Below are 27405 nucleotides of genomic sequence, written 5' to 3' on the forward strand. Positions count from 1 at the left end.
TGCGTATGTGTATATACGTATATATATATACACATACACGTGTGTATATATTTGTGTGCGTATAAACGTATGTATGCATGTATATATATGTGTGTGTGTGTGTGTGTGTGTGTTTTGAGACGGAGTTTCACTCTTGTCCAGGCTGGAGTGCAATGGCGCAATCTCAGATCACTGCAACTTCCGCCCCCCGGGTTCAAGGATTCTCCTGCCTCAGCCTCCCAAGTAGCTGGGATTACAAGCATGTAATCGCATTACACCACCACACCCAGCTTTTGTGTGTGTGTGTGTGTGTGTGTGTGTGTGTGTGTGTGTGTGTGTATTTTTAATAGAGACGGAGTTTCACCATGTTGTTAGCCAGGCTGGTCTCGAACTCCTGGGCTCAAGTGATCCTCCCGCCTCTGCCTCCCAAAGTGCTGGGATTTCAGGCGTGAGCCACCGCGCCTGGGCCAGATATATATTTCATCACTGGTCATGCAAAACTCACTCCCCACCTCATCTTAACAACTTAATGATCCTTTTGGTAAAATGCCAATACCAGCATAAAACAAATTTCTTCAGGATACAAATATTTTCATAATTCGTATTAACTCAACCTAAACTTTACTAGCCTGAATTGCTTCTTCAAGGCTTGACTAATACACTGTTGGGGAGTATTTTAAGCAGCCTCCACCCAAGTGCTTACCTTGTAGCTCTATTTATCCGCCTTAGACATTTATTAGACTCCTTTCAGATTCTTTCCCTCGCTACTGTTTTCCGGTATCATCTGATAACTGAATAGAAAATGCTGTTCTGAATCACTACACCTATCAACCATGTCACAAATAAATTCTATTATATATTATATATAAATATTTTAATGGGCTATTTAGAGCCAGCCGTCTTACCATGTGCTCATGTGGGATTTCCTGTTTTAATGTTGAATAATATATTTTATAGTTAGCAAAGCCATTTCACCTGCAGTCGTTGATTTGTTCAAATTCTGGGCATTTAAATCCATTGCCAATGTTTGCTTAAAGAACAGTTTCCTTACGAGTCTTCCAAATCGGTTCTTACAGAAAGAACCTCTGAATACTATACGCATATATGGACGGCTGCGCGTCCCTATAAAGTCAGTCTGTTACTTCCACTGGAGAAACAAAACTCTTGAGAAACGCTGAGCTGTAAAAACGTCAGAAAGCCGGTATCCCATGCGCGCTGAGAAAGCCGGGAGAGGGCGGTGGCTGCCCCCAGGCCGCCTCCTGCCCCGGGCAAGACCGAGGCCTCATCGCGCCCCCCGCGCCCCGCCCCCGCGGCGTCTAGCGGCCCCGCCGCAGGGCAGGCCTGGCCGGGTCTCCCCGGGCCGCGGCGGCGCCCCCTGCAGGCCGCGGCGGGCAGAGCGGGCGGAAGGAACCTGAGCCGGGCTGCCACCGTGTCCCAACCGCAGCCACCGCCGGAGCTTCTCGGGGCCCCGAGTCCGCGCCGAAAGCCCTTCTCGCCGCCTCCGCGTCCCGGCGCCCTCCAGAGCCGCCGCGCCGCCAGCGCACACCTGAAGCGGCCGGGCCAGGCCCTGCCTCGGTCCTCAGCTGGTCCTCCCCGCCCCGCACCGGCCTTCACTCTGGAGCGGCTCCGGCAGCCGCAGCAGGGGCGGCGGCGGCGGATTGAGGAGCTCTCCAGGTCGTCCCGGGAGAGGCTGCTGCAGTCCCGGGACAGGATGTTCTCCAAGTTTACCTCCATCCTGCAGCACGCCGTGGAGGCGGTAAGGCCGCGGGCTGCGGGCGCACGGCAGGCCGGGGATGGCGGCGGCCTACGCTTCCCGGCGGCCTCGGGGACAAGCTGGGCGGCCTCGGCCCGGCCCTCGGCGGCCCTGGCCCCGTGTGGGGTGAGGCCCCAGGCAGGCGCCCTGGGTGGCCGCCGAGTCGTGGGGGCGCCCCGGGGCCTCGGGCCTGGCTCTGCGCGGGTCCCCTCCGTCCCTGGCTGCCCCGGGTCGGCGGTCCCTGCTCTCCTCCAGGAGCCAGGGCAGGGGTGCCGGACCCGGCCGCCCGACGCCGCTCGGTGGTCGCCTCATTCCTCTGATGGGGACGGGGGTTCGGGGAGTACCTGGCGGGGTCGCACGGCGCTCCCCCGGGCTCCCTTAACGTTAACCTTCTCCTGGAAAAAGTGGCCACCGTTGAGCAAGACAAAAGAAACGAGCAAGCACCGCTTGGGCTTGGGTTCTGTTTTGTTTTGGTTTTGGGGGGTAGGGGTGAGAAAGGCATGGTCTCGCTGTGGGGCGACCCTGGCGAGGGAGCCGCCGACCAGCCCCCGGGTTGCTGGCTTTTGCTTTCTTGGGCCAGAAGGCCGAACTCAGCTGAACCTTATAGATTGATCTGATATAGGGGTTTGGAGGGTCCAATCGAGTTTGCTTTCGACAGCTTCCAAGCTCACCGAGCACAGAGACCATCTGTTTCCTTTCTTGTATAGTTCTCTTCCTGGACACTCTTCGTTTATCCTGCAATTGTATTCTCCTTTGAGGGTTTTAGACACCAGCATAGAGAGACAGTATTCAAGTATCCTAATAGACGAATACGTGAAAAGAAACTAAAAGAAAATGTCTTGTCACTGTTCTAGTAAGAGTGCTAGTTGCTTTACTTGTTTACTTTATTCTGGGAGAACTGCCCAAAATTGAAAAATGCATTCTGTGCAGAAACAATTACTTTGGTAATTTTTAACATGATAATTCTCTTCCTGTGTTCGTATGATGCAATAGGGTACTTCAAAATGTACATTTTAAGAAATATCAGATACAACAATTTTTTATGGGCAGGCAAAAATAAAATGGAGTTTTTGCCTTCAGTAATAAAAACAAACTAGTACAATTGTTATTTAAGTGATACATGGGAAGTGTTGAAAAATTTAGCTCTAGGACAAGCTCTTGGGCAAATGTATCAAACAAGAAAAACAGCGTTTCATGAATGTAGAGCAGTATTACACGGAGGGAAATGACAGTTGCAGACTTCAAGACAACTTTTAGTTTTTTCTTGCTTATGCACACTCTAAAGCACTTTTGTTAAAAGAATAACTGTAATTTATTAAAACATTTATATTTTGTTTTCTTTAAAAATACCAATAATCATTTAATTTTATTTATTTATTTATTTATTTATTATTTATTTATTTATTTTTTTGAGACCTAATCTCATTCTGTCACCCAGGTTGGAGTGCAGTGATGTGATGATCTCAGGTCACTGCAACCTCCGCCTCCCGGATTCAAGCGATTCTCCTGCCTTAGCTTCCCTAGTAGCTGGGATTACAGGCACACCCCACCACACCCGGCGAATTTTTTTTTTTTTTTTAAGTAGAGATGGGGTTTCACCATGTTAGCCAGGCTGCTCTCGAACTCCTGACCTCAAGTGATCGCCTGTCTTGGCCTCCCAAAGTGCTGGGATTACAGGCGTGTGCCACCGTGCCCAGCCCAAATCATTTTATTTTAACATTGAATATATGAAATACTTGGGAATACTTAATGAGATACTTGGGAATCAAAATTTACTACATTACAGTCAGCTGTCTTATCCGTAGACTCTGCACCTGTGATTCAACCAAACTCAGGTAAAAAAATATTCGAGGGGGAAAAAAATTCTGCAGAGTTCCAAAAAGCAAAACTTGAATTTGCCACATTCAAGTATTGCCTTGAATCCATGTGAATGAAGTGATGTGTAGGCATTGTATTAGGTATTAGAAGCAATCTAGAGATGATTTAAAGTATACAGGTATGCATAAGTTATATGAAAGTATTATGCCATTTTAAAACAGGGACTTGAGCATCCTCAGATTTTAGGGGTGGGAAGAGAGATCCTGGAACTAGTCCCCCGCAGATACCGACTGTATTTATATCCTTTACCCATCAGGCTAGTGTTTACAGAAATAAGTGCTTAGAAAAAGAAAGACAACTTTCTTGCTCTTCTAGTAAAGGCTCATTTTTATCTGAAGGCCTGTGTTTTCTTGTCCTCATTATCTTTTTATAATTGTATATATTAGCATCTGCCAAATTATCTGGCTCCTGCTCTGTAATATCCTTAGCCTACTTTGCTGAGGTTAGTGAGAAAAAGTTAGAGTGGCTTGTATTCACCTAGTCCTGAAATTAATGCATTACATTTAGAAATGTAATGTTTTCATTTCCTTAGACCTAATGTTTTCATTTGTGGCACCACCCATCTTATCTTGATAGGAGGTTAAATCTCATGGAAAATGTTTGATGTCCTATACTAACCTTTTTTTTCCCCCTTTTAACATTCTCTCTTGGGAATGAACTCATGCAATGATGAATAAGCCATCCTTGTGGTATTTGGATAATTTTTTTTTGTAGCTCAAGATTAGTTTCTAGTTATTCAGTTCTGTTTATTAATTTGCTTGGTATTTTCCTCTATGAAGCAATCTTACCATTCCTCAGTTCATTTCATTAGCTCTTCTGTGTGTTCCTGTTCATTTGTATGCCCTATTAGCATTTCCTGATGCATTATTCCAATTAGCATAATTATCAGGATTATACAGAGACAGAAAATACCTGGATGCTGACGACCTTTTTTCATTATTTTGTTGGATCAGTCTGTGGAGTAATGCTTTTCCAACCATTTTGGTATGATTACTTTCCAGGTTTCCTTATTCAATTGGCGAGGCTTCAAATGGGTTTTTGATTTTTAATTAACTATTTACTTATTTTTCGAGACAGGGTCTCTGTCACCCAGGCTAGAGTGTAGTGGCATGATCATGGCTCACTGCAGCCTCGACCTCCAGGACTCAAACAATTCTCCTGTCTCAGTCTCCTGAGTAGCTGGGACTACAGGCCAGCACGACTACACTCATTTTTTAAAAAAATGTTTTGTAGACGCTGGGTCTCACAATGTAGACACTGTGCCCAGGTTGGTCTCACATTTTTGGGCTTGAGTGAGCCTCCCACCTCCATCTCCTAAAGTGCCAGGATTATAAGGATGGAGCCATCATACCTGGCCCAAATAGTTTTTTTTAGCGTTGACTGGATTCATTTATCATTTATCATTTTCATATTCATTTATCATTATCATTTATCATATTCATTTAAGTGAGGCTTAAACATAGTGTTTTTCTTATTGTTTAATTAATGGTTTCTCCTCACTCCCTGGTAACTACTTACAAGGTGAAAAATATGACTAAGATATTTTCCAAAATTAATATTTGAAAATGTGTTATTAAGCTGATAGACTGCATTTTGAGTATGGAAGAGAAGTTCACACCTTCTTGATCAAAATAAGAACTGTAATGTAACTCCTGCCTCCCTTTTTAGAAATGACAGTCTTCTCTCAGTATAGAAATGATTGGCCAGTAAGAGTCTTATGAAATTAATCTGTTCTGTTAGCCAGTTGTCACATGTCACAAGTCTGAATTCAGGCCTTTCTTGTAGTTAGTTCCAGAGTTAGATTGGATTGTTTTAACACAGCTTCTTCAAAAGATAGATAAAACACTTTCCATTTAATACAATTTGGTATTTGTTGAGAGCCTAGTCCTCACTAGGGAATGTGCCAAGGGCATGTTCCTCTTAAATTCCAACCAGTTCCACCCTTATGGGCAGATTTATTCCAGAGAGGATAAAGGACAGTGTCAGGGAAGAGTTTTATCATTTTAGCTAATTCCTTTAATGGAAGTCGTCTTTCAGAATGTAAGTGCAATGTTTTCTTTTAAAATTATAGTTAAGAGTTCATGATGATTGTTGAGACTAGCAATTCCTTAAAAATCTCCTGTGCCCTGGAAATTCAAACCACAAATCAAGTATATCTCATGTTTTCTTCGCATATTCTTTTCCAACAAGTGATCTCTAGCTTCAGTCCTTCACTCATTTAGCACATGTCTTCTGAGTCACCAGGAAAGTGTGGCTCAAAGTGAGGGAAACAAGGTGTACTTGGTGTACTTGTGTCCTTGGTCACAATGCTTACAGTCTCATTTGGAAAACAAAACAAATATACAAATTAGGTTATAGAATAAGGAATGCCTAAGAATATGTTCTAACTCATAGAGCCTGAAAGAATCGGGTTCCATTCCTGCCTCTATCCCTTCCTTCTGTACTTGGACAAGTTAGTTGATATGTATACATTTCCATTTCTTCATTATAAAGGGAAATAATTAAACCTATCGTAGAATTGTTGTGACGATTAAAATGAGATAATGTTCATGAAGTGCTTAGTGCAGTGCCTGGCACGTAGTAAGTGCTCAGTAAAAGTCAAACCATTATTGTCATTTGGATGATTGGTTTAGCCAGTGAACTCTATAGGAGAAGGGAGCAAGCATTTAGGATTGGAGTTGTTATAAAAGGCTCTCTGGGAGGAAGTGAGCAAGACTTTAGAGGGGGAGAGAAGATGGGGAAGGTCATTAGGAAAGTTGGGGGCAGAAAGAAGCATTTAAAAAATCTGAGAGTGGGGCCAGGCGGGGTGGCTCATGCCTGTAATGCCAGCACTTTGGAAGGCTGAGGCGGGTGGATCACCTGAGGTCAGGAGTTTGAGACCAGCCTGACCAATATGATGAAACCCCAACTTTACTAAAAATACAAAAATTAGCCAGGCGTGGTAGCATGCACCTGTAATCCTAGCTGCTTGGGAGGCAGAGACAGGAGAATCATTTGAATCCAGGAGGCAGAGAGGTTGCAGTGAGCCGAGATCATGCCATTGCACTCCAACCAGGGCAACAAGAGCGAAACTCCATCTCAAAAATAAAATAAAATCTGGGAGTGGAATGTTGATGATACATGAGACACAGTAAAAGCAGAGGTGACTTTTAGAACACTAGTTTTCATTTGAATTATCCATCTAGATAGTTTTGTGTGATGGGTGTATTGGACACAGTCCAGGCTCCTAGTTAAAGGCAGTGTTTCCTTGGTTAAGTCAGTTAACTGATTTTGAGTCTTCAGAGTTTGAGCAAAATAGGTTTATCATGAGAGTTTAAGACCGTACGGTATGTGCAAAATTTGCAGTATTACACCTGGCACATAACTACTCATTAAAAGGCAGTGACTTCTGTGTTATATATGTATTCACTTAATATATATTATCAAATTCTTAACTCTGTGTCATGCCTGAGTTGGAAACCAGAGATTGAGTGAAGAAAAAGTTGATACAGTCCCAGCCCTCATAGAGCTGACAATCTAGTGGAAGAGATGGATAATTAAACAATGACAAAAGTGGGATATGGGATGAAAGAGAGCAAGCCAGCTGGTCAAGAGTATCAAGGCATGTATAGGGATTCCATCCTAGGCAGGAAGAGTCTAGCCAGGCTTTGCAGAGAAAGCAAAGTCTAGTTAAGGGTTTCATGTCAATTTGGGGTTGTGATAGTCATTGCATGAATTTTTTAAAATTTAATTATCTGTATTGTAAAAAAATTGGAATCTCTTGGTACTGATTCACACTTTTTTTTTTTTAACTCACAGCATCAATGTTTTTATGCAATAATAAAACAGGTGATTTGCACGTTAGAATTAGTAATGAAAGTGGCAAGTTTACTAGAAAGTTTTACATAAATAAGGAAATTTATTCATGTTTGAACAAGATTGTTACTAATCTAAGTTATTAGCAATTAAGAACTGTTTAGCTCTCTAGTTAAATAGGTTTCTTATTTAAATCTAACTCCTGGAGGGAGGTAACAAAGTAACACTATCCTGCTTTGAATTTGACTATAACCTACAACAAAGGTCCTGACACAAACGCAGTAAGACATCTCTGCCCAGTGACCAGAGAATACAGTTTCAATTCCCTTGAAATACAGTTAATTCCCACTCCTGAAATAATCTGGAAAAAGGATACTGTAACTCCTCATATAGCCAGGAGGTTGCCTTGGAAAAGTTTAACAAATCGTAACATTGACACTTAAGAAACTAGGTACAGTTCCTGAAACAACAAATTTCATTTGGGTTTGTCCAACTTGTGAATGCACTTAACTGTATAAAGGTAGTCTATAGAAGTCAGGTCCAAAACAAATTAGGAAGAGGTTTTATGTATTTTGAGAACATTCTAAAAACAAGTGGCTGATTAAAACTTTTTTTAATCTAAAAATTTCAGGAAGATGATACTGTTTTCCCAAGTTAATACTTTGATTCTTAATTTTCTTCCTCATTTTTTCCCTCCATCTCCCATAAGTTTTTTTTCTCCCCATATTCTCCTTGAAGTTAAAGTACTCCCAAAGATTTTAACTCCATTCCTGCAGTCTTTTTTATTTTTTGAAAATAAGGTGAATATTTTATTCTCTTAACACAGTACTATTTACAGTGGATGATATTGATGATTGTTGAAATATTTTCAGGTCTATTTTATTCCATAAATACATTTCATCTTCTTGATTGAAACACTTAAGATGTTTATGACCAATATTTATAATTTGGACAATAGTTCGGAAATTGTTTCGGCAGGGTTGCCAGCTCTGAGGTGGATGCTGAGGACACCAAGAAATCAAAATGGTACCAGTAGAAGTGCAAGAATAACATGACCTCTTTTAGGTCATCTGTTTAGATGAAGGCTATGAAAATGGACTCTGGAGAAGTAAAGAAACAAAAGAAACAAAACTCCGCAGGCAGAGAAGCCCCAAGAGCTACTAGTTGGCTATTTTTCTAGTTATTTATTGATCATATGCTAAACAAGGGATGGATGACTCATGAATTTTCTGGGGAAAAGGGTGGGCCATTCTCAGCCTTGAGCCTTCCTCCCCTTTTTAGACTATATAGGGTATCTTTCAGACATTGCCATGGCATTTGAAGGCTGTCATGGCACTATTGGGAGTGGCTCTTAGCATGCTAAAGCATTATAATTAGTGTATAATGAGCAGTAAGGACAACTGGAGGTCACTTTTGTGACCATCTTGGTTTTGGTGACTTTTGGCCAGCTTCTTTACCGAATGCTGTTTATCAGCAGGGTCTTTATGACCTGTATCTTGTGATATTGGACCTGTGACCTCCAATCTCATCCTGTGACTAAGAATGCCTGACCTCCTGGGAATGCAGCCCAGCAGGTCTTAGCCTCATTTTACCCAGCTCCTGTTCAAGATGGAGTCGCTCTGGTTCAAAGGCCTCTGACAACATTAGGACTAGGGGAGCTCTCACTCTCTTTCACTCTTTAAGGAAAAGAAATGTAGAAAGTGTATGCAAATCTTTTTCTGTCCATTTAATGCACATTTGAAATACTTGTAGGTTTGCTGTAAGATGACTGAGGGGATATAATATTGGTCATAAAACTTCTGAAGTAAGTTTTAGAGCTAAAATGTTGAGCATTTTTGACTTTGTGGAATTTAAATTGTTAGTATCTTGTTCATGTAGTTATTTTGCTAAAAATATGCACTGCCTATTCCAAGCTTAAAAAAGAAAAGATTTACATCTGTATGTCACTGAATGTAGGGTACAGTTTTAATCTGATTACGAAGTTGACTTTGGTACATGTTTTAGTAGTGACGACGTGTAACTAATTACGTAGCAGCTTTTTACTGTTTTGCATTTCAAAGTCCTAGGTACAAAGATCCCTGGCTATTAGTAATTTTGTTTTACTGATATGTCAGTATTAGAATATTGGGCATTTTCATTTAATTTTTCATTTAACATACCTTTGAAACCTCCTTTTTTTTTTTTTTTTTTTTTTTTTTTTTTTTTGAGGTGCAGTCTTGTTCTGTCACCCAGGCTGGAATGCAGTGGCACAATCTTGGCTCACTGCAACCTCCACCTCCCAGGTTCAGACGATTCTCCTGTCTCAGCCTTCCCAGTAGCTGGGACTGCAGATACATGGCACCAAGCCTGGCTAATTGTATTTTTAGTAGAGACGGGGTTTCACCATGTTGCCAGGTTGGTCTTGAACTTCTGACCTCAAGTGATTCACCTACCTTGGCCTCCCAGGGTTTTGGGATTACAGGTGTGAGCCACTGCCCCCAGCCTGAAACCTACTTTTAAACAAGTGTCAGGGGAGGGTAAAAAAAAGCCCAATACTGTAGTTTAATAATAATGTTGATAATTACGTTTTTCCTCTTTCTTGATAACTCATTTTTACTTTCTTGGATTCGACTTATTTTGTTTCTGTTTGATATCTGACATATAAAAACAAAGTTCACGCCTTACTTTTATGCTACCTTTGCATCATAATACATATATACAGAGTCGTAAGTTATGGGAAAGTTTCAATGCCGTTTTCTTAATTGTTGTGGTCTTTTGTTTGTGTAGCTTGCACCTTCTCTTCCTTTACAAGAAGATTTTGTTTATCACTGGAAGGCAATTACCCATTACTACATAGAGACTTCAGGTAAGGAACAATGCTGATACTAACTGAAAATTTGTGAAAGTTAAACAGAAAATGTGTAAAATACTAAAATATTTTTAATAAGTCTTCAAATTTATTTTATATTTAAGTTTATAGACAATCTTATCTTTAATTTGTCTTTAAGATTTAGTCACTCATTTAAAAATGTATCTGTTGAGCACCTACTACTATGTGTCAGGCATCGTTGAGGCACTGGGGGATAGAACAGTCAAACAGGCAACACTGGTGTCCTCAGAGCTTATGTATTGATTGGGAGGAGGCAGACAGTATACAGACAAATACATATAGTGTGTCAGATGATAAGCGTCAAGGGCAAATGAAGCAGGCTAAAGGGTTATAGGGGTACGTTTGGGTGGTGGGAGTGGACAGTTGGCTATTTTAGGTTAGAGAAAGCCTCATTGCTCAATATGACGTGTGAGCTGAAATCTAAAGGAGAAAGGAACTGAGCCTGCTAGATATCTGGGGGAAGGGTGTCTCAGGAATGACACCTAATTCACAAACCCTCAGGCCAGAGCATATGGCATACTTGGCATATCCCAGGAACTTTAAGGAAGCCAGTGTGGATAGAGCAAACTGAAGGAGGAAAGTAGCAGGAGATGAAAGAAGACAGAGGTGGGGGTTCGGAGGCTTGTCGCATATTCCCCCAGGGCCTTGTGAGCCACTGTAAGGGTTTGACTTTACTGTGAGAACTCTTTTGGAGGGTTTTGAGTAGAGCTGAAATATAATCTGTTTGATTACTTTGACTTCTGTGAAAAAACTTAGATTGACAGGATTCAGGGATGAAGCTGGTAAAACGGTACTGTCACAGCAGTCTCAGCGAGAGACAATAATGGCTTATCCCAGGGTGGAGGTGCTAAGGAGATTGCATTCTGGATACATTTTAAAGGAAGATCTGTTGATGGATTGGATATTGGGGATAAGGGAATAAGAGTCAAAGATAACTCCAAAGGTTTGGGCTTAAGAAGCTAGAAAAGTAGAGTGCCACTTGCTGGGAACAGGTCAAGACTGCAGGAGGAGCAGGTTTGTGAGCACATTTTGGACGTATTGAGTGTGAGATATCCATCATACGTCCACTTGGGTATGTCAGGTAGACAACTAGCAACAGGAATCTGGACTTAAGACATGAAATTGAGAGTTATTAACATGTAAGTAGGACTTCAAGCCCTGCGACTGGATGAGATTATCTAGGGAGGAAAGATAGATGGAGGAGAGAAGGCGTCCAAAACTGAACTCTTGGACCCAGTGTTTAGAGGTTGGGAAGATGAGGACAGTAGTGAAGGAAGCTGCTTTTGCCGGTAAGGAAGAAGACAGCCAATAGCAAATGGTGTCCTCAGCAGCCTAGAAGAGGAAAGAAGGATTAGTTGTGTCAAATGATGCTGATGTCAGGTTAATAAAGACTAAGAATGGATCATTGGATTTAGCTACAAGAAGCACATTAGTTTTCTTGATAAGAGCCACGTTAATGGTGGGGAGGAGAGAGAAGGCCTGATTGGAGTAGGTTTAAGAGAAAATGGGTGGAACTGACTGGGCGCGGTGGCTCACGCCTGTAATCACAACACTTTGGGAGGCCGAGATGGGTGGATTGCTTGAAGTCAAGAGTTCCAGACCAGCCTGGCCAAGATGGTAAAACCCCGACTCTACAAAAAAATACAAAAATTAGCCAGGCATGGTGGTGCACACCTGTAATCCCAGCTACTCAGGAGGCTGAGGCAGGAGAATTGCTTGAACCCAGGAGGTGGAGGTTGCAGTGAGTGGAGATGGCACCACTGCACTCCAGCCTGGGTGACAGAGGAAGACTGGCTCAAAAAAAAGAGAAAATGGGTGGAAAAGATGTATAGACAATGTGTATAGACTGCTCTCATGGGGCGTATTAGTGTAAACGGGGTGGAGAAGGAGATACGGCAGCAGGAAAGGGTTTTTAAATTCTTTAAAAAGACATAAGATATTGCAGTTTTATTTGATGGGAGCAATCTCGTAGAGAAAAGGGTAGATACAAGAGTAAGATGAGAGCATTTCTTTTTCTTTTCTTTTTTTTTTTTTTTTTGTTTGTTTTTGTTTTTTGTTTTGTTTTGTTTTTTGAGACTGACACTTACTCTGGCTCCATCTTGGCTCACAACCTCCACTTCCCAGGTTCAAGCGATTCTTGTGACTCAGCCTCCCAAGAGCTGGATTACAGGTACCCACCACCACACCTGGCTAGTTTTTGTATTTTTATATAGAGCCGGGGTTTTGCCATGTTGGCCAGACTGGTCTCAAACTCCTAACCTCAGGTGATACACCTGCCTTGGCCTCCCAGAGTACTGGGATTATAGGCATGAGCCACCACATCCAGCCAGATGAGATCATTTCTATGCAATATCCTTGAGTAGGCAAGGGAGGAAGGGATCTTGTGTAAAAGTAGATGCTTGGCCTTAAATAGGTGTGAGTACAGTTCATCCATTAAAATAGGGTAGAAAGCAGAACAAGGGTATAAATGCAGGAAACAGGTAGATATGGTGTACAGAGTCTTTGGAAGTTATCTTCTGGTTGCATCTGTTTTTCTCAGTAAATAGGAAGGATGGAAAGTGAATATGGGGAATGAGAATAGATTAGGTCAAGGGTTGCCAAACTATTCCATAAAAGGCCAGAGAGGCTTTGTGGGCTGTACAGTCTCTCTTGCAGTTCTTAAGCTCTGCTGTTAAAGAATGAGCCTTCGGGCCAGGCACGGTGGCTAATGCCTGTAATCCCAGCACTTTGGGAGGCCGGGGCAAGTGGATCACAAGGTCAGGAGATCAAGACCATCCTGGCCAACATGGTGAAACCCCATATCTACTAAAAATACAAAAATTAGCTGGGCGTGGTGGCATGCACCTGTAGTCCCAGCTACTCGGGAGGCTGAGGCAGGAGAATCGCTTGAACCCAGGAGGTGGAGGCTGCAGTGAGCCGAGATCACGTCACTGCACTCCAGCTTGATGACAGAGTAAGACTCTGTCTCAAAAGAAAAAAAAAGAATGAGCTTTCCTTTGTTCCAATGCACCTTTATGTACAAAAACTGATGGCAGGGCTGGATTTGGCCCATGGACCGAAATTTGGCAACAGAATGAAATAGGGACATTGCTACCTAGCACTACAGGATCCCCTGAGGAGTATGCAGGTAAGCACTGGTGGATATGCAGATTGGATGCTTGTCATTTAACTAAAAGGAAACATGAGAAAATGAGAATAGTTCATTTGGCAAGCTGACAGGATTATACGTGATTTGTTAAAAGAAAAAAAAAATCCTTTATATTTGTGCAGTAAGTAAAAATCAGACAAAAAAATATACATATGTAATTTCTAACTTCATTTAGATGTTTAGCCAGCAGATCTACAGAAATGTTTCTTGAGAGGAGCTGCCTTTTCAAAGGACTGCTCTTAGCCCTTATAATTTTTTTCCTGCTTCCATGGCTTTGAGAAAATGCGTAAGTTCTTGCTTTAAAAGATGTTTTGCAATCTAGTAGCAGAAATAAGTATGTACATTGCAATAAAATATGGGACAAATAACATTTCAGGTGGGAAAAAAGAGCATATGCAAAGGCACAATGCCATTTATAGTTCAGGAATGATGAGAATCGGTGGCTGAAACTAGATCTTGTCTTATAGGGAGCTAAGATTTTAATCCTGTCGAGTTCAATTTACAATTAATTTAGTTCTCAATTTAAAAAGTATTTTTGGTCATTTTTTTGCCATAAGTAATTGTAATTAAACCGTGCTTGAACATTCATTCTTTCCTGGAGTGTTTGTGTATATAAAGGCTACAATTATGGGGAAAACACATTTTTGAAAAATAAACTATAAGTAAACTTATAAATCATCCTTTACTAGTGCTAGGCTACTCATTTTAGAATATGAAATGAGACATAACATTTCTTGAATTCTTACTCTGTGCTAAGGACTGGGCTTTATTATTTCATTGAAATCATATAATAGTACTCACTAGTGTTTATTAGTTCCATTTTATAGATGTTGGTGACTGATGCTTACATAAGTTGCACCAGTTCATCCAGCTGAAAGTGACAGAGCCAAGATTTGAATCCAAGTTGTCTAACTCCAGGACCCATTCTTCTAACAACTGTCCCATACCATATCAAACTTGATACATATGTCCTCCTGAAAACAAAGGTGACCCTTCTCTATCCATTGTTTTCTCCATAAGGCTTAGTGTTACGGTTTTCTCTCTGTGCTAGTATACAGACCAAGCAACATATCAGTACATAGCATACCAGAATTGTGTTGTTCAAACTATATGAGTACAAAGTAAATGAAAATAGAGACATAAGTAAAGAATTTGGCATTTCCTAATGTATTTTGTATTTAAATGTTCTATAAAACTTCACATTTTTAAGAGTAGTTTAACCTTAGTATAATAAGGATAGGTTGATAAAACCATGTGATGTTTGAGTCTAACTGTGATATGTTTAAAAAATAGCACTAAATTTTAATTTTTTAATAAGAAATCAGTAATATATAATAAAAATTCTCCAGAGAAGCAGCTTTGAAAAACAGATTTTGAAAAAACAGTCATCTGTTAATGAGAGATGTCAATAATTTTAATAGTGGGTTTTCCTTTTGCCTTCTCATTTTAATAGAAGAAAATGAATTACGGGCATTGACAGGCTTCCCAATCCTACAAAGTAATGTAGTAGCAATACAAAACAGAATCTGTCCTCTTCATATATCCCAGGTTATTTGCCTTAATGTTCAAAGCCAACCTACTTCTATTTAAAGAAACTTAAAGTTTAGATCTTCTGAACTGGCTAAGTGAAAAAAATATTTCAATTACAAGTACACATAGAACATTTTGATATGATGTGTATTTTTCCTGGTCATGTACCCATTTTCCCACATAAATAACTCTTATTTCTGAATTACTATGGATAGATGAATGTTAGCTTATGGAATATATTTCAGATTTTTTTTTTTTTTGAGATGGAGTCTCGCTCTATCACCCAGGCTGGAGTGCAATGGTGCGATCTCTGCTCACTGCAACCTCCGCCTCCCTGGTTCAAGTGATTCTCCTGCCTCAGCCTCCTGAGTAGCTGGAATCACAGGTGCCCGCCACCACGCCTGGCTAAATTTTTTGTGTTTTTAGTAGAGACGAGGTTTCACTGTGTTGGCCAGGCTGGTCTTGGATTTCTGACCTCGGGTGATCCACCTGCCTCAGCCTCCCGAAGTGCTAGAATTACAGGCGTGAACCACCGTGCCTGGCCATATTTCAGAATATTGATTCAGTTTTGGGGTAAGAATATGACAAAATGCATCATCTAAATTCTAGCAGAGATAATCATACTATGTTTATAAACCTCACTTAAGTGTGTAGTTCAGATTTTTCTCAGTTTGAATAGGAAAAGGGAAATACAGAGAGTATTTTAGGTGCAGATATGCAGTTTAAAAATGTTTAAATATTTGATGAGTGTTTTTTATTGTTTAGATGATAAAGCCCCAGTGACTGATACAAATATTCCATCGCATCTGGAACAGATGTTAGATATACTGGTTCAAGAAGAAAATGAACGGGAATCTGGAGAGACGGGGCCATGTATGGAATATTTGCTCCATCACAAAATCTTGGAAACATTATACACCTTGGGGAAAGCTGATGTAAGTTCCTAATCCACACCATGTTTTTGGGCGTGTAGTACATGCCTTAATGTCTTATGAATAAAGAAGCTGCCAAATACTTGATTTAAAAGGTGCGTATTGATCATGGCAGGATTCAAGTTAAGATTGTGGAAAAAAGAAGATTATGTAGCCTATACACATATGTCCATAGAGATAGAAAGATTCCAAACACTCTAGACAACAACTAGTACTTGGCTGCTTAGAATTCCAGTGTAAACATTTATGAAAATAAACTCAAGTACATGAGCTCAGAATAAAAAAAGAGAGAAGGAAGTCAGTTAAAATAGGATTGAAAAATAAGAATTATTTGTCATAGTCCTGGAAGAGAATGTCACTGATTATTTTGACACTAACTAAACTGTTGAGTGGAGCAAATTTATATTTTTTAGGTCTGATGAATATTGAAAAATCTTTACAAAGCTGAAATTATGGTATCAATAATATTTTATATCGCAAAGCCTTCAAATTAGTTATAGAGACAAGTTTTCCAGCCGTGTGACTGAGTGAGGGAACGGAAGAGCCTTGGGTTCAGATTAGGAGGCCAGGCTTCCAGTCCTGACTTCATTATTCATACACTGTGACCATCATAAGTCTCTTTGGTTAATCTTCCTCCTCTTTAAAATCCAAAAAGTGGGGCCTCATCAGCCCAGAAGTCTATAGTTCTGTAAATTTCTATGATACATGTGAAAAAAATTAGGTTAAAACAAAAGAAACCTACAGACACATTTTCATGACAGAGAGTTATGAATTAAAAAAAAAAAAAAAGTTATGAATAGTAGCATACAAGACAATTTCCTTTTGTCTGTAATACTCTAATTTACTTTTAAGTTAAATTCACTCAATTTATGTTTTCTAGGCAACACACCTGCTCCCTAATATTCTGCAACTCATTCTCCTCCTCCTGCATTTTCCTGTCCTTTGGAGAGAAGGATTGTTAATAATAAATTGATTAATTGATTTTTGAGCAAAAGTTAGTAATTGTACTTTAGTAAATTTATTTTAATACAGGTGGTTGTAAGTATAATTTAGTCATTTATCTAAATAATGTAAAGTATTTGCTAGCTTAAAAATATTGTGCATAAGATTATAGTTTATACTATTTCCAGATAGCATGTCTATGATGATGCTTTGGAAATACTCATTTTGTAACTGTATTTGAAATGTGAAGCAGTATAAGCAGCTTAATTAAGGAACATAACCTTGTTAATTCATACTCTCTTAATCTGCAGTGTGAGTGATCATTGGGTTTACCTATTTTTCAGCAAATACATAAAACAACTGGTATGTTATAAAAACTAATTTATTAAACATTCTTTGCCTATTATAATGTAAATAATTTGGTTGATTTATATTATGATTATAATAGGCAAAGAATACTTACAGTTGACCCTTGAACAACATGGGTTTGAACTTGTAGGTCCACATATAGGCAGATTTTTTTCAACCAAACATGGATGGAAAATACAGTATTTCCAGGATGCAAAACCTGCCTATGCAGAGGGCTGAATTTTCACATATGTGGGTTCCACGGGGCTGACTACCGGAACTGAGTAAGTGCAGATTTGGATATAACCGTGTATACTGAGGAACGGCTCTAATTTAAAATGATGTTAGGATAAAATCACAACCGTTTACACCATAGGTTTCCTTTTATTTACATGTATGTTAGGAGGCTTTATTTACTCCTACATACATATGATGGAAAGTTGTTGATGACCTGTCTGTCATTAGTCTAAGTAACAAGATTTTGCCTTTGTTCCAGCAGGGAGTTAACTATTACAGTTTCATGTTACCCCAGCATTTAGAATATAAACAGGTTGACGTTGACTGCACCAAACTCTAATCTCAGCAACAGATTATCGCCATGCTGTTTGTAACTACATGAGACTGTGGTCTCACATGCTATATTATGGTCTCAGATATATAATATTATTTCTGGAATACCCATCATTAATATTTGATTGAAAATTTTATTCTGACAGTTATTAACTGGCCAGTTGCATTGTCTTTTCAAGGTGGAATACATTCATATACATTGCCTGTCTGATTTTTGCAGCTTTTCAGTTTGCATTGTCTGATCTTTTCCTGTTGGCTTTCCTTTTTTCCTATACCCAGTGTCCTCCGGGAATGAAACAGCAGGTTTTGGTTTTCTATACGAAACTTCTGGGAAGAATCCGGCAACCACTACTTCCACATATTAACGTGCACAGGCCAGTGCAGGTATTTTGTTCACCTTACATAAAATTATTTGGTTTGATTTCTTTTAATGTTGAAATAATTTTATATTATTTTTCTGAGAGTAAAAATAATGAAATTATTCCAAAATTAACATGCAAATTAGCAGATACTTGAGCTTTCTTTATGGATCACATAGCATTAAGTGTACTTACAGTCTTTCTAATTCTCTTTTAAAATTTTGTACATGAATTTTCCTTGGATTTTCCCTCCATGACATCTGAAGGAGAATTTGTTATATAACTCATTAATTATTTACAGTAATGAACTTGAAAAATTTACCACTAATAAGTTTATTTTTATATAGGTAATGATAACTGTCATTAGTGTTCTGATTAATGCAGGGTATTTGCATCATATGAAAATTTTAAATATCCTTAAGGTAAATGAATGGTTATTTTACAAATTTGTAAAAAGTAACCTAAGTTTAAAAAGTTAAAAACAATTCTTTTCACAGAAATTAATTAGACTCTGTGGTGAAGTCCTAGCAACACCAACAGAAAATGAAGAGATTCAGTTTCTTTGCATTGTGTGTGCGAAGCTGAAACAGGACCCCTACCTGGTTAACTTTTTCCTAGAGGTATGATACAGTTCTTACCAACCTTCAAACTATAGTTACTTTAAGATCATTATGAAAATTGAATTCTGTGAATAATATTAGAAGGAGCTCTATTTTGCGGGTTATTAGCTTGTTTTACTTCCCAGAATTATTTTTCCTTTAAGATCACTATTTTATTCTCCTGGGAAAAAAATAATTTCAAAGAATGCAGTTGAGCCAGAGATATGAGGTGGTATAGGGACTGGACAGATATAAAGTCATGGCTTAAAAGAGGTCAGCTTGAAGGTTGAATCAGAGATAGACAAGTCGCAGAAGTTGATATGCTATCATATTTTCAGCCAAGCTTGCCCTAGTATGTAGCATGGGAAATCTGGCCTGGGATAAGGATGGCATGTGCAGATTTGGACAAGATGGAAAAAAGCACGAGTTATCTCTCCAACCTTGTAGCAGTTGGGATTGCTGTTGTATTTTGTACTGTTTTGATACCATAATCACCAAATCATAGTTTATTTAAATCAAGTGATATTTTGGATTTTACTTCTAGATTTAAAGTAAAAAATATATTTTTGTACTTTTTGCTTTCATTCACTTTTTTTTCCAGCAGTGAAGTCATTTTGGAATATTTTAGAAAAAATGATTATGTTGTTTTTGTCTTTATACCTTTTTGTTTATAATTTATTTTATTTTATTTTATTTTATTTTATTTTTTGAGGCAGGGTCTTGTTTTGTAACCTAGGCTGGAGTGTGGGGACATGACCGTGGCTCACTGCAGCCTTAATCTCACTGGTTCAAGTGATCCTCCCACCTCAGCCTGCCAAGTAGCTGGGACTACAGGTGCACACCACCACACCTGGCTAATTTTTTAAAATTTTTTTGTAGAGACAGGGTCTCCCTGTGTTGTCCAGGCTGGTCTAGAACTCCTGAGCTCAAGCGATCCTCCTGCCTTGGCCCCCCAAAGTGCTGGTCTTATAGGCATGAGCCACCACACCTGGCCTTCTTTTCAGTTTTTTAAAAAATATTTTTCTGGCCAGGTGTGGCGGCTCACACCTGTAATCCCAGCATTTTGGGAGGCTGGGGTAGGTGGATCAGTTGAGATCAGGAGTTCGAGATCAGCCTGACCAACATGGTGAAACACCATCTCTACTAAAAATACAAACCTTAGCCTGGCGTGGTAGTGCACTCCTGGAATCTCAGTTATTTGAGAGGCTGAGGCAGGAGAATCGCTTGAACCTGGGAGGTAGAGGTTGCAGTAAGCCCAGATTGCAACACTGCACTCCAGCCTGGGCAACGATGTGAGACTCTGCAGATGAAATATGTAGGCTTATGTATGTTTATGGTGAGGTACACTGTATGTACCCGTCTTCAGAAAAACATTCACATTTCTAAACCTCACTACAGAGAACACCCCTCAGATTTAGTGACATGTCTGCTTTGTTTAGTGTTTTTATAACATATTTCTCCAAAGCCTGAGGTGGTAGGTGTCTGCATTTTTTTAACGAATAGGACTATTCGTATGTGTTTAATGTTACCATAGTCCCCTAGCACTGATTATTTAAGTGCATTTTATTTTCTCCTGCTAGTCAGTATGCTCCTTGAAGACAAGGATTCTGTCTCATTAATCTTGGGTCCCCACAGCTTCTCTAGAATCTAGCACAATGCATAGGAACTGCTCAGTTAACACTAAACGAATGAATCTTTAGGGAGATGCAGGGTTTTGTTTTTGTTTTTGCTTTTTTTTTAAGACAGTCTGTGTCACCCAGGCCGTAATGCAGTGGTGCAATCTCAGCTCACTGCAGCCTCTGCCTCCCAGTTCAAGTGATTCTCATGCTTCAGCCTGCCAAGTAGCTGGGTTTACAGGTGTGTGCCACCACACCCGGCTAATTTTTGTATTTTTAGTAGAGATGGGGTTCCACCTTGGCCAGGCTAGTCTCAAACTCCCGACCTCAGGTGATCCACCCACCTCAGCCTCCCAAAGTGCTGGGATTATAGGTATTAGCCACCATGGCCAGCCAGAAATGCAGTTTTATTACTACAAGTGTAGATAAGAGCAGAAGTGTTTTGCAGTTCTCAAGCATGTATTCCCTGAAATGTCATCTCTCTCTGTTCATGAATATCAGCCAGTATTTGCATCTACTATGGGTTAAATATATATGGTATGTGAGTTAGAAGCAGTCCTTGCCGGCCGGGCATGGTGGCTCATGCCTGTAATCCCAGCACTTTGGTAGGCTGAAGCGAGCAGATCACAAGGTCAGGATATCAATCAAGACCATCCTGGCTAACACGGTGAAACCCCTTCTCTACTAAAAATACAAAAAATTAGTCAGGCTTGGTGGCACGTGCCTGTAGTCCCAGCTAGTTGGGAGGCTGAGACAGGAGAATTGCTTGAACCCGGGAGCAGAGGTAGCAGTGAGCCAAGATCGCGCCACTGCACTCCAGCCTGGGCGACAGAGTGAGACTCTGTCTCAAAAAAAGAAAAGAAAAGAAAAGAAACAGTCTTTGTCCTAAAGGGGTTTACAGTCTGCTGAAGACAGTAGATGTGAATGTTCAGATACTGTAATCTAAAGTAGAGTAAGGTGAGAATCAAAGGAAAGATACAAAGTAAATTCCCTAAGTGCTTATAGACTGGAGAAATTCATCAGCTCTAGGTCATCAGGAAAGTCTTCCTGGAAGAGGTCATCTTTGAAATGAGTCTGGGTGCGATGACTCACACCTGTAATCCTAGCACTTTGGGAGGCTGAGGCAAGCAGATTGCTTGAGCCCAGGAGTTCGAGATCAGCCTGAGCAACATAGCAAGACCTCATCTCTATTAAAAAATAAATAAATAAAAAGAAATGAGCCTTGGCAGATGTTTAGAGTGGGTGAACATAAGGAATGAAGATATAAAAGTTTGTGGTGTGTTCAGGAAACAGTATAATTAGGATGTGTGGCAAGAAGCACCTGAACAGATAGACTAAGTATTGTCAAAGGCTTTGAATGACAGGATGAAGAGTTTATTCTTACTTGTAGATACTGGGGAGCCATTAACTATTTTTGAGCAGGGATGTTATTATGTGATGGTATCTGTGCCTTAAGGTAAATTGGCAGCAGCCTTTTACACGGCAGATTCTTTGGAAGGAGAGATAAAAGCAGGGAAACTAATTTGGAACCTGACGGAGTTACCCAGGCAAGAAGTAACAAGGACTGTAACCAAGTTGGAAGCAATAGGTTGGAATGAAATGGGTGTGTTCAGAATAGAGGTAGGCTCTATATGGCTTTGTAACTGCTCAGATGCAGAAGCTGGGAAAGAATGATTTGAATGCTGGAATTCCTGAACCAATAAATCTGCTGCTAGTGGAAAAACAGGGGCCCCAAGGGAGCTGATTTTGAGGGGAAGATGATAATTTTGGTTCCAGATGCTTTGAGTCATCGTGATTTCCTGATGGAGATAATTAGCAGGTATTCAGTATTGAAAATCTTTGATTTGGGAGGGAAGTTTAAGAGATTTAGAAGCCCTGTGTGTGGCTATGTTGTGGGTACTGATGAGATCCCTAAAACAGAAGGGGAACAGTTTTAGTGGGAACCAAAGTGTTAAATCCACAGTTCCTCATCACCTAGGGAATTTTTCTAAAATGCACATTCCTTGGCTCCACCTCCAGATATTCTCATTCATCAGGTCTGGATGGGACCCAGGAATCTGCATTTTTATCAAGCCCCACAGAAGATCAGGATACCAACAGTCTTGAGTCTCACTTTGAGAAACATTGATTGAAGGACAGAGTGCTAAACTAACATCCTTCCTCTTGCTGTTCTTATTTGAGACACCTCTCCCAACAATATTACTAGTATTTGAAATGGAATGAAATGTTTTACTTTCATAAAAAGTATGATATGCCATTGGTTTTTTCTTTTTTTTGAGGTGGAGTCTCGCTCTGTCACCCAGGCTGGAGTGCAGTGGCACGATCTCAGCTCACTGTAACCTCCGCCTCCCAGATTCAAGTGATTCTCCTGCCTCAGCCTCCCTGGTAGCTGGGATTGCAGGCACACGCTACCACGCCCAGCTAATTTTTGTATTTTTAGTAGAGACAGGGTTTACCATTTTGGCCAGGCTGGTCTCGAACTCCTGACATCAAGTGATCCACCTGCCTCAGCCTCCCAAAGTGCTGGGATGTGAGCCACTGCACCCAGCCAATATGCCATTGATTTTGTTGGAAATTGGCAAATTGTTTGGAGTATTCATTGAGTCCCATAGAGTTGTTTTCTTTTAATGTATGTTCTGTGAACTCAATTTCTCAAGAAGATTGGTCTAACCTATACTTTTAACGGCAATAAAAGTGATTTATAATTAGTATAATATAACTTTGGAAGTAGAACCCTGAATTCATTCAGCCTTTAATATGTTTCTATGATGATAGGCCCTGTGGAGAAGTTAGTTTATGGTGAATTTTAACCTATGTGTATAATTTGATTTCTGCTCTTCTTTTCATATGGAAAGCAAGATACTTTTGCCTTGAAGCTAATAATTTGCTCATTTGTTTCAGTTAAGATTCTCTTTGTGTTTGGGTGTGTGGATTGGGGGAGGGAGCACCAGCATTTCAAGCAAATCTTATTTCTGTCTTAAAGACACTGGTAAAAATGTCCCTTGAGTGGTTTCTTGGGTTCTCTTTTTTTAAAATTTTTTGAGACAAGGTCTTGCTCTGTGCCCAGGCTGAAGTGCAGTGGCATTATCACAGCTCACCACAGCTTCAACCTCCCAGGCTCAAACAATCTTCCTGCCTCACTCAGCCTCCCAAGGCCTGGGACCATAGGCGCAAGCTACCACACCCAGCTTATTTTATTGTTTTTTTTTTTTAGTAGAGACATGGTCTCACTGTGTTGCCCCATGTAGTCTCGAATTCCTGGGCTCAAGTGATCCCCCTGCCTCGGCCTCCCAAAGTGCTGGTATTACAGGCATGGGTCACTGTGCCAAGCTTCTTGTGTTCTTATAGAGTAGAGGTTTAAGGAAAAACTTAGAAAAGATTCTTATATATTTGAGAGAATTTGGGGGCTTTTACAGAAACCTTCAGTCTAATGCTGGTAACCTTTGAACTTTAAAATATTTTTATTTGTTAGTTTGTACTTCCCTTCCTGCAAACCCTCCCGCCCCACCCCGTGATCTTATAAGAATTAACATGGAGGCTATGTAGTTACAGTAGTCCAGTGATGAGAAAAAAGTTAACTGCAATTGAAACCTCCTGAAAATTTTTCCTCACTAATATTAGTTGTTTTAAGCAGTAGTCAAATTATCACTAATACTGTTCATTGCTTATGGTCAGTGTAAAACATTTTGTAGTTAGTATGAGGAGTGTGATAAACTCCTATGCAATGGTAAAATCATTCTAAAACACAGTTGGTTAAGTCAGAATATTTTCATGTGACATAACATTTATTGCTACTCTGGTTAGGCATGTGGAATGTTATAGAAAAATCCATTAAAATATTATTTTTGGCTTTAAAAGTTCTTGATGTGACTTTTATAAACCATATATTCCTTTTCAGAATAAAGTGAAATCATTGGCTTCCAAAGGAGTACCAAGTGTAATTTCGGAAGATACATTAAAAGGTCAGGATTCCTTGTCAACAGATACAGGACAGTCCTGTCAACCAGAGGAATTATCTGGTGCTACTGGAATGGAGCAAACAGAATTGGAAGATGAACCTCCTCATCAGATGGATCACCTGTCCACAAGCTTGGATAACCTCAGTGTCACCTCACTGCCAGAGGCCTCAGTTGTTCGTCCAAACCAGGATTACAATTTAGTGAATTCTTTGTTAAATCTTACTAGAAGTCCTGTGAGTTATGGTCCTTACTTTTTTCCTCCTCATATTATTTCAATAATGTGCATTTGTTTATTTATTTTTATTTTTATTTTATTTTATTTTATTTTTGAGATGGAGTCTTGCTCTGTTGTCCAGGCTGGAGTACAGTGGTGCGATCTTGGCTCACTGCAACCTCCACCTCTGGGTTCAAGCAATTCTCCTGCCTCAGCCTCCCCAGTAGCTGGGATTACAGGTACGCACCACCATGCTGGCTAATTTTTGTAGTTTTAGTAGAGATGGGGTTTCACCATGTTGGCCAGGCTGGTCTCAAACTCCTGACCTCAGCTGATCCACCCGCCTCAGCTTCCCAAAGTGCTGGGATGACAAGCGTGAGGTGCCACTTGGCCAATAATATGCATTTAAAATACACAAAAAAGGCTATTTTTCTTTTAGTGTAAAACATTAAATCCTTTTATGTTGAATTTTTTCAAACAACCTGATGTATATACAATTCAAGAATTGAAGGGGGATTTGTTTTTTTTTTCCTTTAGGATGGCCGAATAGCTGTGAAGGCATGCGAAGGCTTGATGCTGTTAGTAAGTTTGCCAGAGCCTGCGGCTGCAAAGTGCCTTACACAGAGCACTTGCTTGTGTGAACTACTGACAGACAGACTTGCCTCCCTGTACAAGGCCCTACCTCAGTCAGTGGATCCGTTAGATATTGAAACTGTGGAAGCAATTAACTGGGGGTAAGCACCGTTACTTGTATTTTCCCATAAAGGTGACTTCTTACACCTACATTTTAAAATCCATTTCTATTTTGCAATGATAGAAATCTTTGAAAAATTGAACACTATTAGTGATCATTAAATGGGAATATTTTCTCAAAGCTTGTATTAAATGTATCAGTTAGTGGTAATGAGTGTGGGAACAATCCAGCTGTTATATAGTTAAGATATTTTTATTTTGTCCATTATACTGGTCAATTTTTAAGGGCTTACATTAAAAACAATAATTTTAACTGATTATTTTTATCAAAAACAAAAAGCCCTAAAAGAATGAATCTGCTTTTAAAATAATTTCCACGGCCTCTAGAGCAGTCTAATCTGTCTCCTGGCCTGTTTGTACAGAATCTCTTCTACCTCATTGTTTCACCTCTTCTTCCTACCTTTTAGACTCCCCAACTTGATTCTCATAGAGAAATATGATTATTGCAGAATGTTTGTAAGTTATTAAAAAGTATAAAGCAACATAAACAAGTTGCCCATAATCCCACCACCTATAAGCAGCCTAATATTTTGACATAGTCACCTTTTATTGTATTTCTCTGTATTTTTAACCTGTCTTTGTTTTTTCCACTCTATTTTCTGTCAGCATCTATAGGGCAGACCCACTTGTTAACATTACGACTGTATTGCATTTTACGGCAGGAAGAGAAGTATTCCACTCGCTATTTTTTGTTTGTAGATCCTCCTTTACTATGCTTTTCTTCCATCCCAGCAGCTGAGAACCTCCATCTTTTCATTGTTGTTACTTGGTAACGTTTAGGGCAGGAGTGTGAGGAGCTATCCCAGTGTTTTTTCTCCTGCAGCTCCATTCTTTTCTCTTTTTTTTGAGACGGAGTCTCGCTACATCACCCAGGCTGGAGTGCAGTGAAGTGATCTCGGCTTACTGCAACCTCCACCTCTCAGGTTCAAGCAATTCTTGTGCCTCAGCCTCCCAAGTAATTGGGATTACAGGCATGAGCCACCATGCCTGGCTAATTTTTTTTTTTTTTTTTTTTTTTTTTTTTTTTTAGTAGAGAGAGAGAGTTTCATCATATTGGCCAGGCTGGTCTCGAGCTCCTGACCTCAAGTGATCCACCCACATCGGCCTCCTAAAGTGCTGGGATTACAGGCTTGAGCCACCACACCTAGCCTCCTGCAGCCCCATTCTGCTTTAATCTCTCTTCTCCTGCTTAATGTGTGAAAATTATTTACAGCTCTTATTTAAAAGGTTTTCTCTTTGGTTTCTTTTATGGAACGCTCCTCTGACAGTCCTCCAGCATTGCCTGTGTGAATGTACCATACTATCTGAGTGTGCTCATGTGCTTTCATTTTTCCGTACATTCTGAATAGGGTCCATGCTTTTGGATAACTTTGGACTTAGCGATTCTTCCTTGTCTTACAGCTTGGACTCATATAGTCATAAAGAAGATGCTTCAGCATTTCCAGGAAAACGAGCCTTAATTTCATTTCTTTCCTGGTTTGATTATTGTGATCAGCTCATTAAAGAAGCCCAAAAGGTTTGAAATTTTGTGTTGTTTTCTGATGGTTTTAAGATATAAATATCTACTAAGTGAAATTGTAATCCCTAATTTATATCCCCAAATACATTTTAATTGTCTTAGAATACCATGGTTAGTAAAATAAGTAAACAAAAACGTGTGTATGTGTTTGTATGTGTGTATTACAGTTCTGCCCTTTTATATTTCCTTAAATATTACGGTACAGTGTTTTACAAAGTAACACTGACTTCCTTCAGTCCTGCTCTTTGGTGAGATGTTAATACTATATGGACATTGGAATGATTTTTTTGTCCTATTCCTCTTATTCTTGGAAATTTAGAAAAATGTGTAAATGACCCAGTAGCCAACATCTCATCTAGATTTATATGCCAGCAACAAGAGAGTCATTAAGCAAGTTTTGTCTTTCCACATTAATTCAGTTGGGGAGTGCAAACTGATTTATTGATGTTACAAATTATTCTTTTATATTAAAAAAAAAATGATGTTCCTACTATATTCTAGACTGCTGCTGTTGCTCTTGCCAAAGCTGTTCATGAAAGATTTTTCATTGGTGTTATGGAACCTCAATTAATGCAGACGTGAGTAGCCTGTTTTCTTTTGGGAAAACAAAACAAAACAAAACAAAAAAACAAAAACAGCATC

At 39.8% G+C, this 27405-nt stretch overlaps 1 protein-coding gene across 1 annotated transcript in view; it reads left to right on the top strand.

The window, feature by feature from the left end:
* Nucleotides 1-1362: 1362 nt before the first annotated feature.
* The window catches only part of FAM160B1 (family with sequence similarity 160 member B1), a 45277-nt gene continuing 19234 nt past the window's right edge, over nt 1363-27405 (top strand). Inside the window, exons 1-9 of the mRNA XM_030941266.1 lie at nt 1363-1735; nt 10172-10250; nt 15718-15887; nt 18024-18128; nt 18601-18723; nt 24217-24510; nt 25029-25225; nt 26646-26760; nt 27265-27341. Coding sequence (XP_030797126.1) covers nt 1691-1735; nt 10172-10250; nt 15718-15887; nt 18024-18128; nt 18601-18723; nt 24217-24510; nt 25029-25225; nt 26646-26760; nt 27265-27341 — 1205 coding nt within the window. The 5' untranslated portion in view covers nt 1363-1690. The remainder of the gene's footprint in view (nt 1736-10171; nt 10251-15717; nt 15888-18023; nt 18129-18600; nt 18724-24216; nt 24511-25028; nt 25226-26645; nt 26761-27264; nt 27342-27405) is intronic.

This window comes from Rhinopithecus roxellana, chromosome 11 (genome assembly GCF_007565055.1).
Source record: "Rhinopithecus roxellana isolate Shanxi Qingling chromosome 11, ASM756505v1, whole genome shotgun sequence".
NCBI classification, from domain to species: domain Eukaryota; kingdom Metazoa; phylum Chordata; class Mammalia; order Primates; family Cercopithecidae; genus Rhinopithecus; species Rhinopithecus roxellana.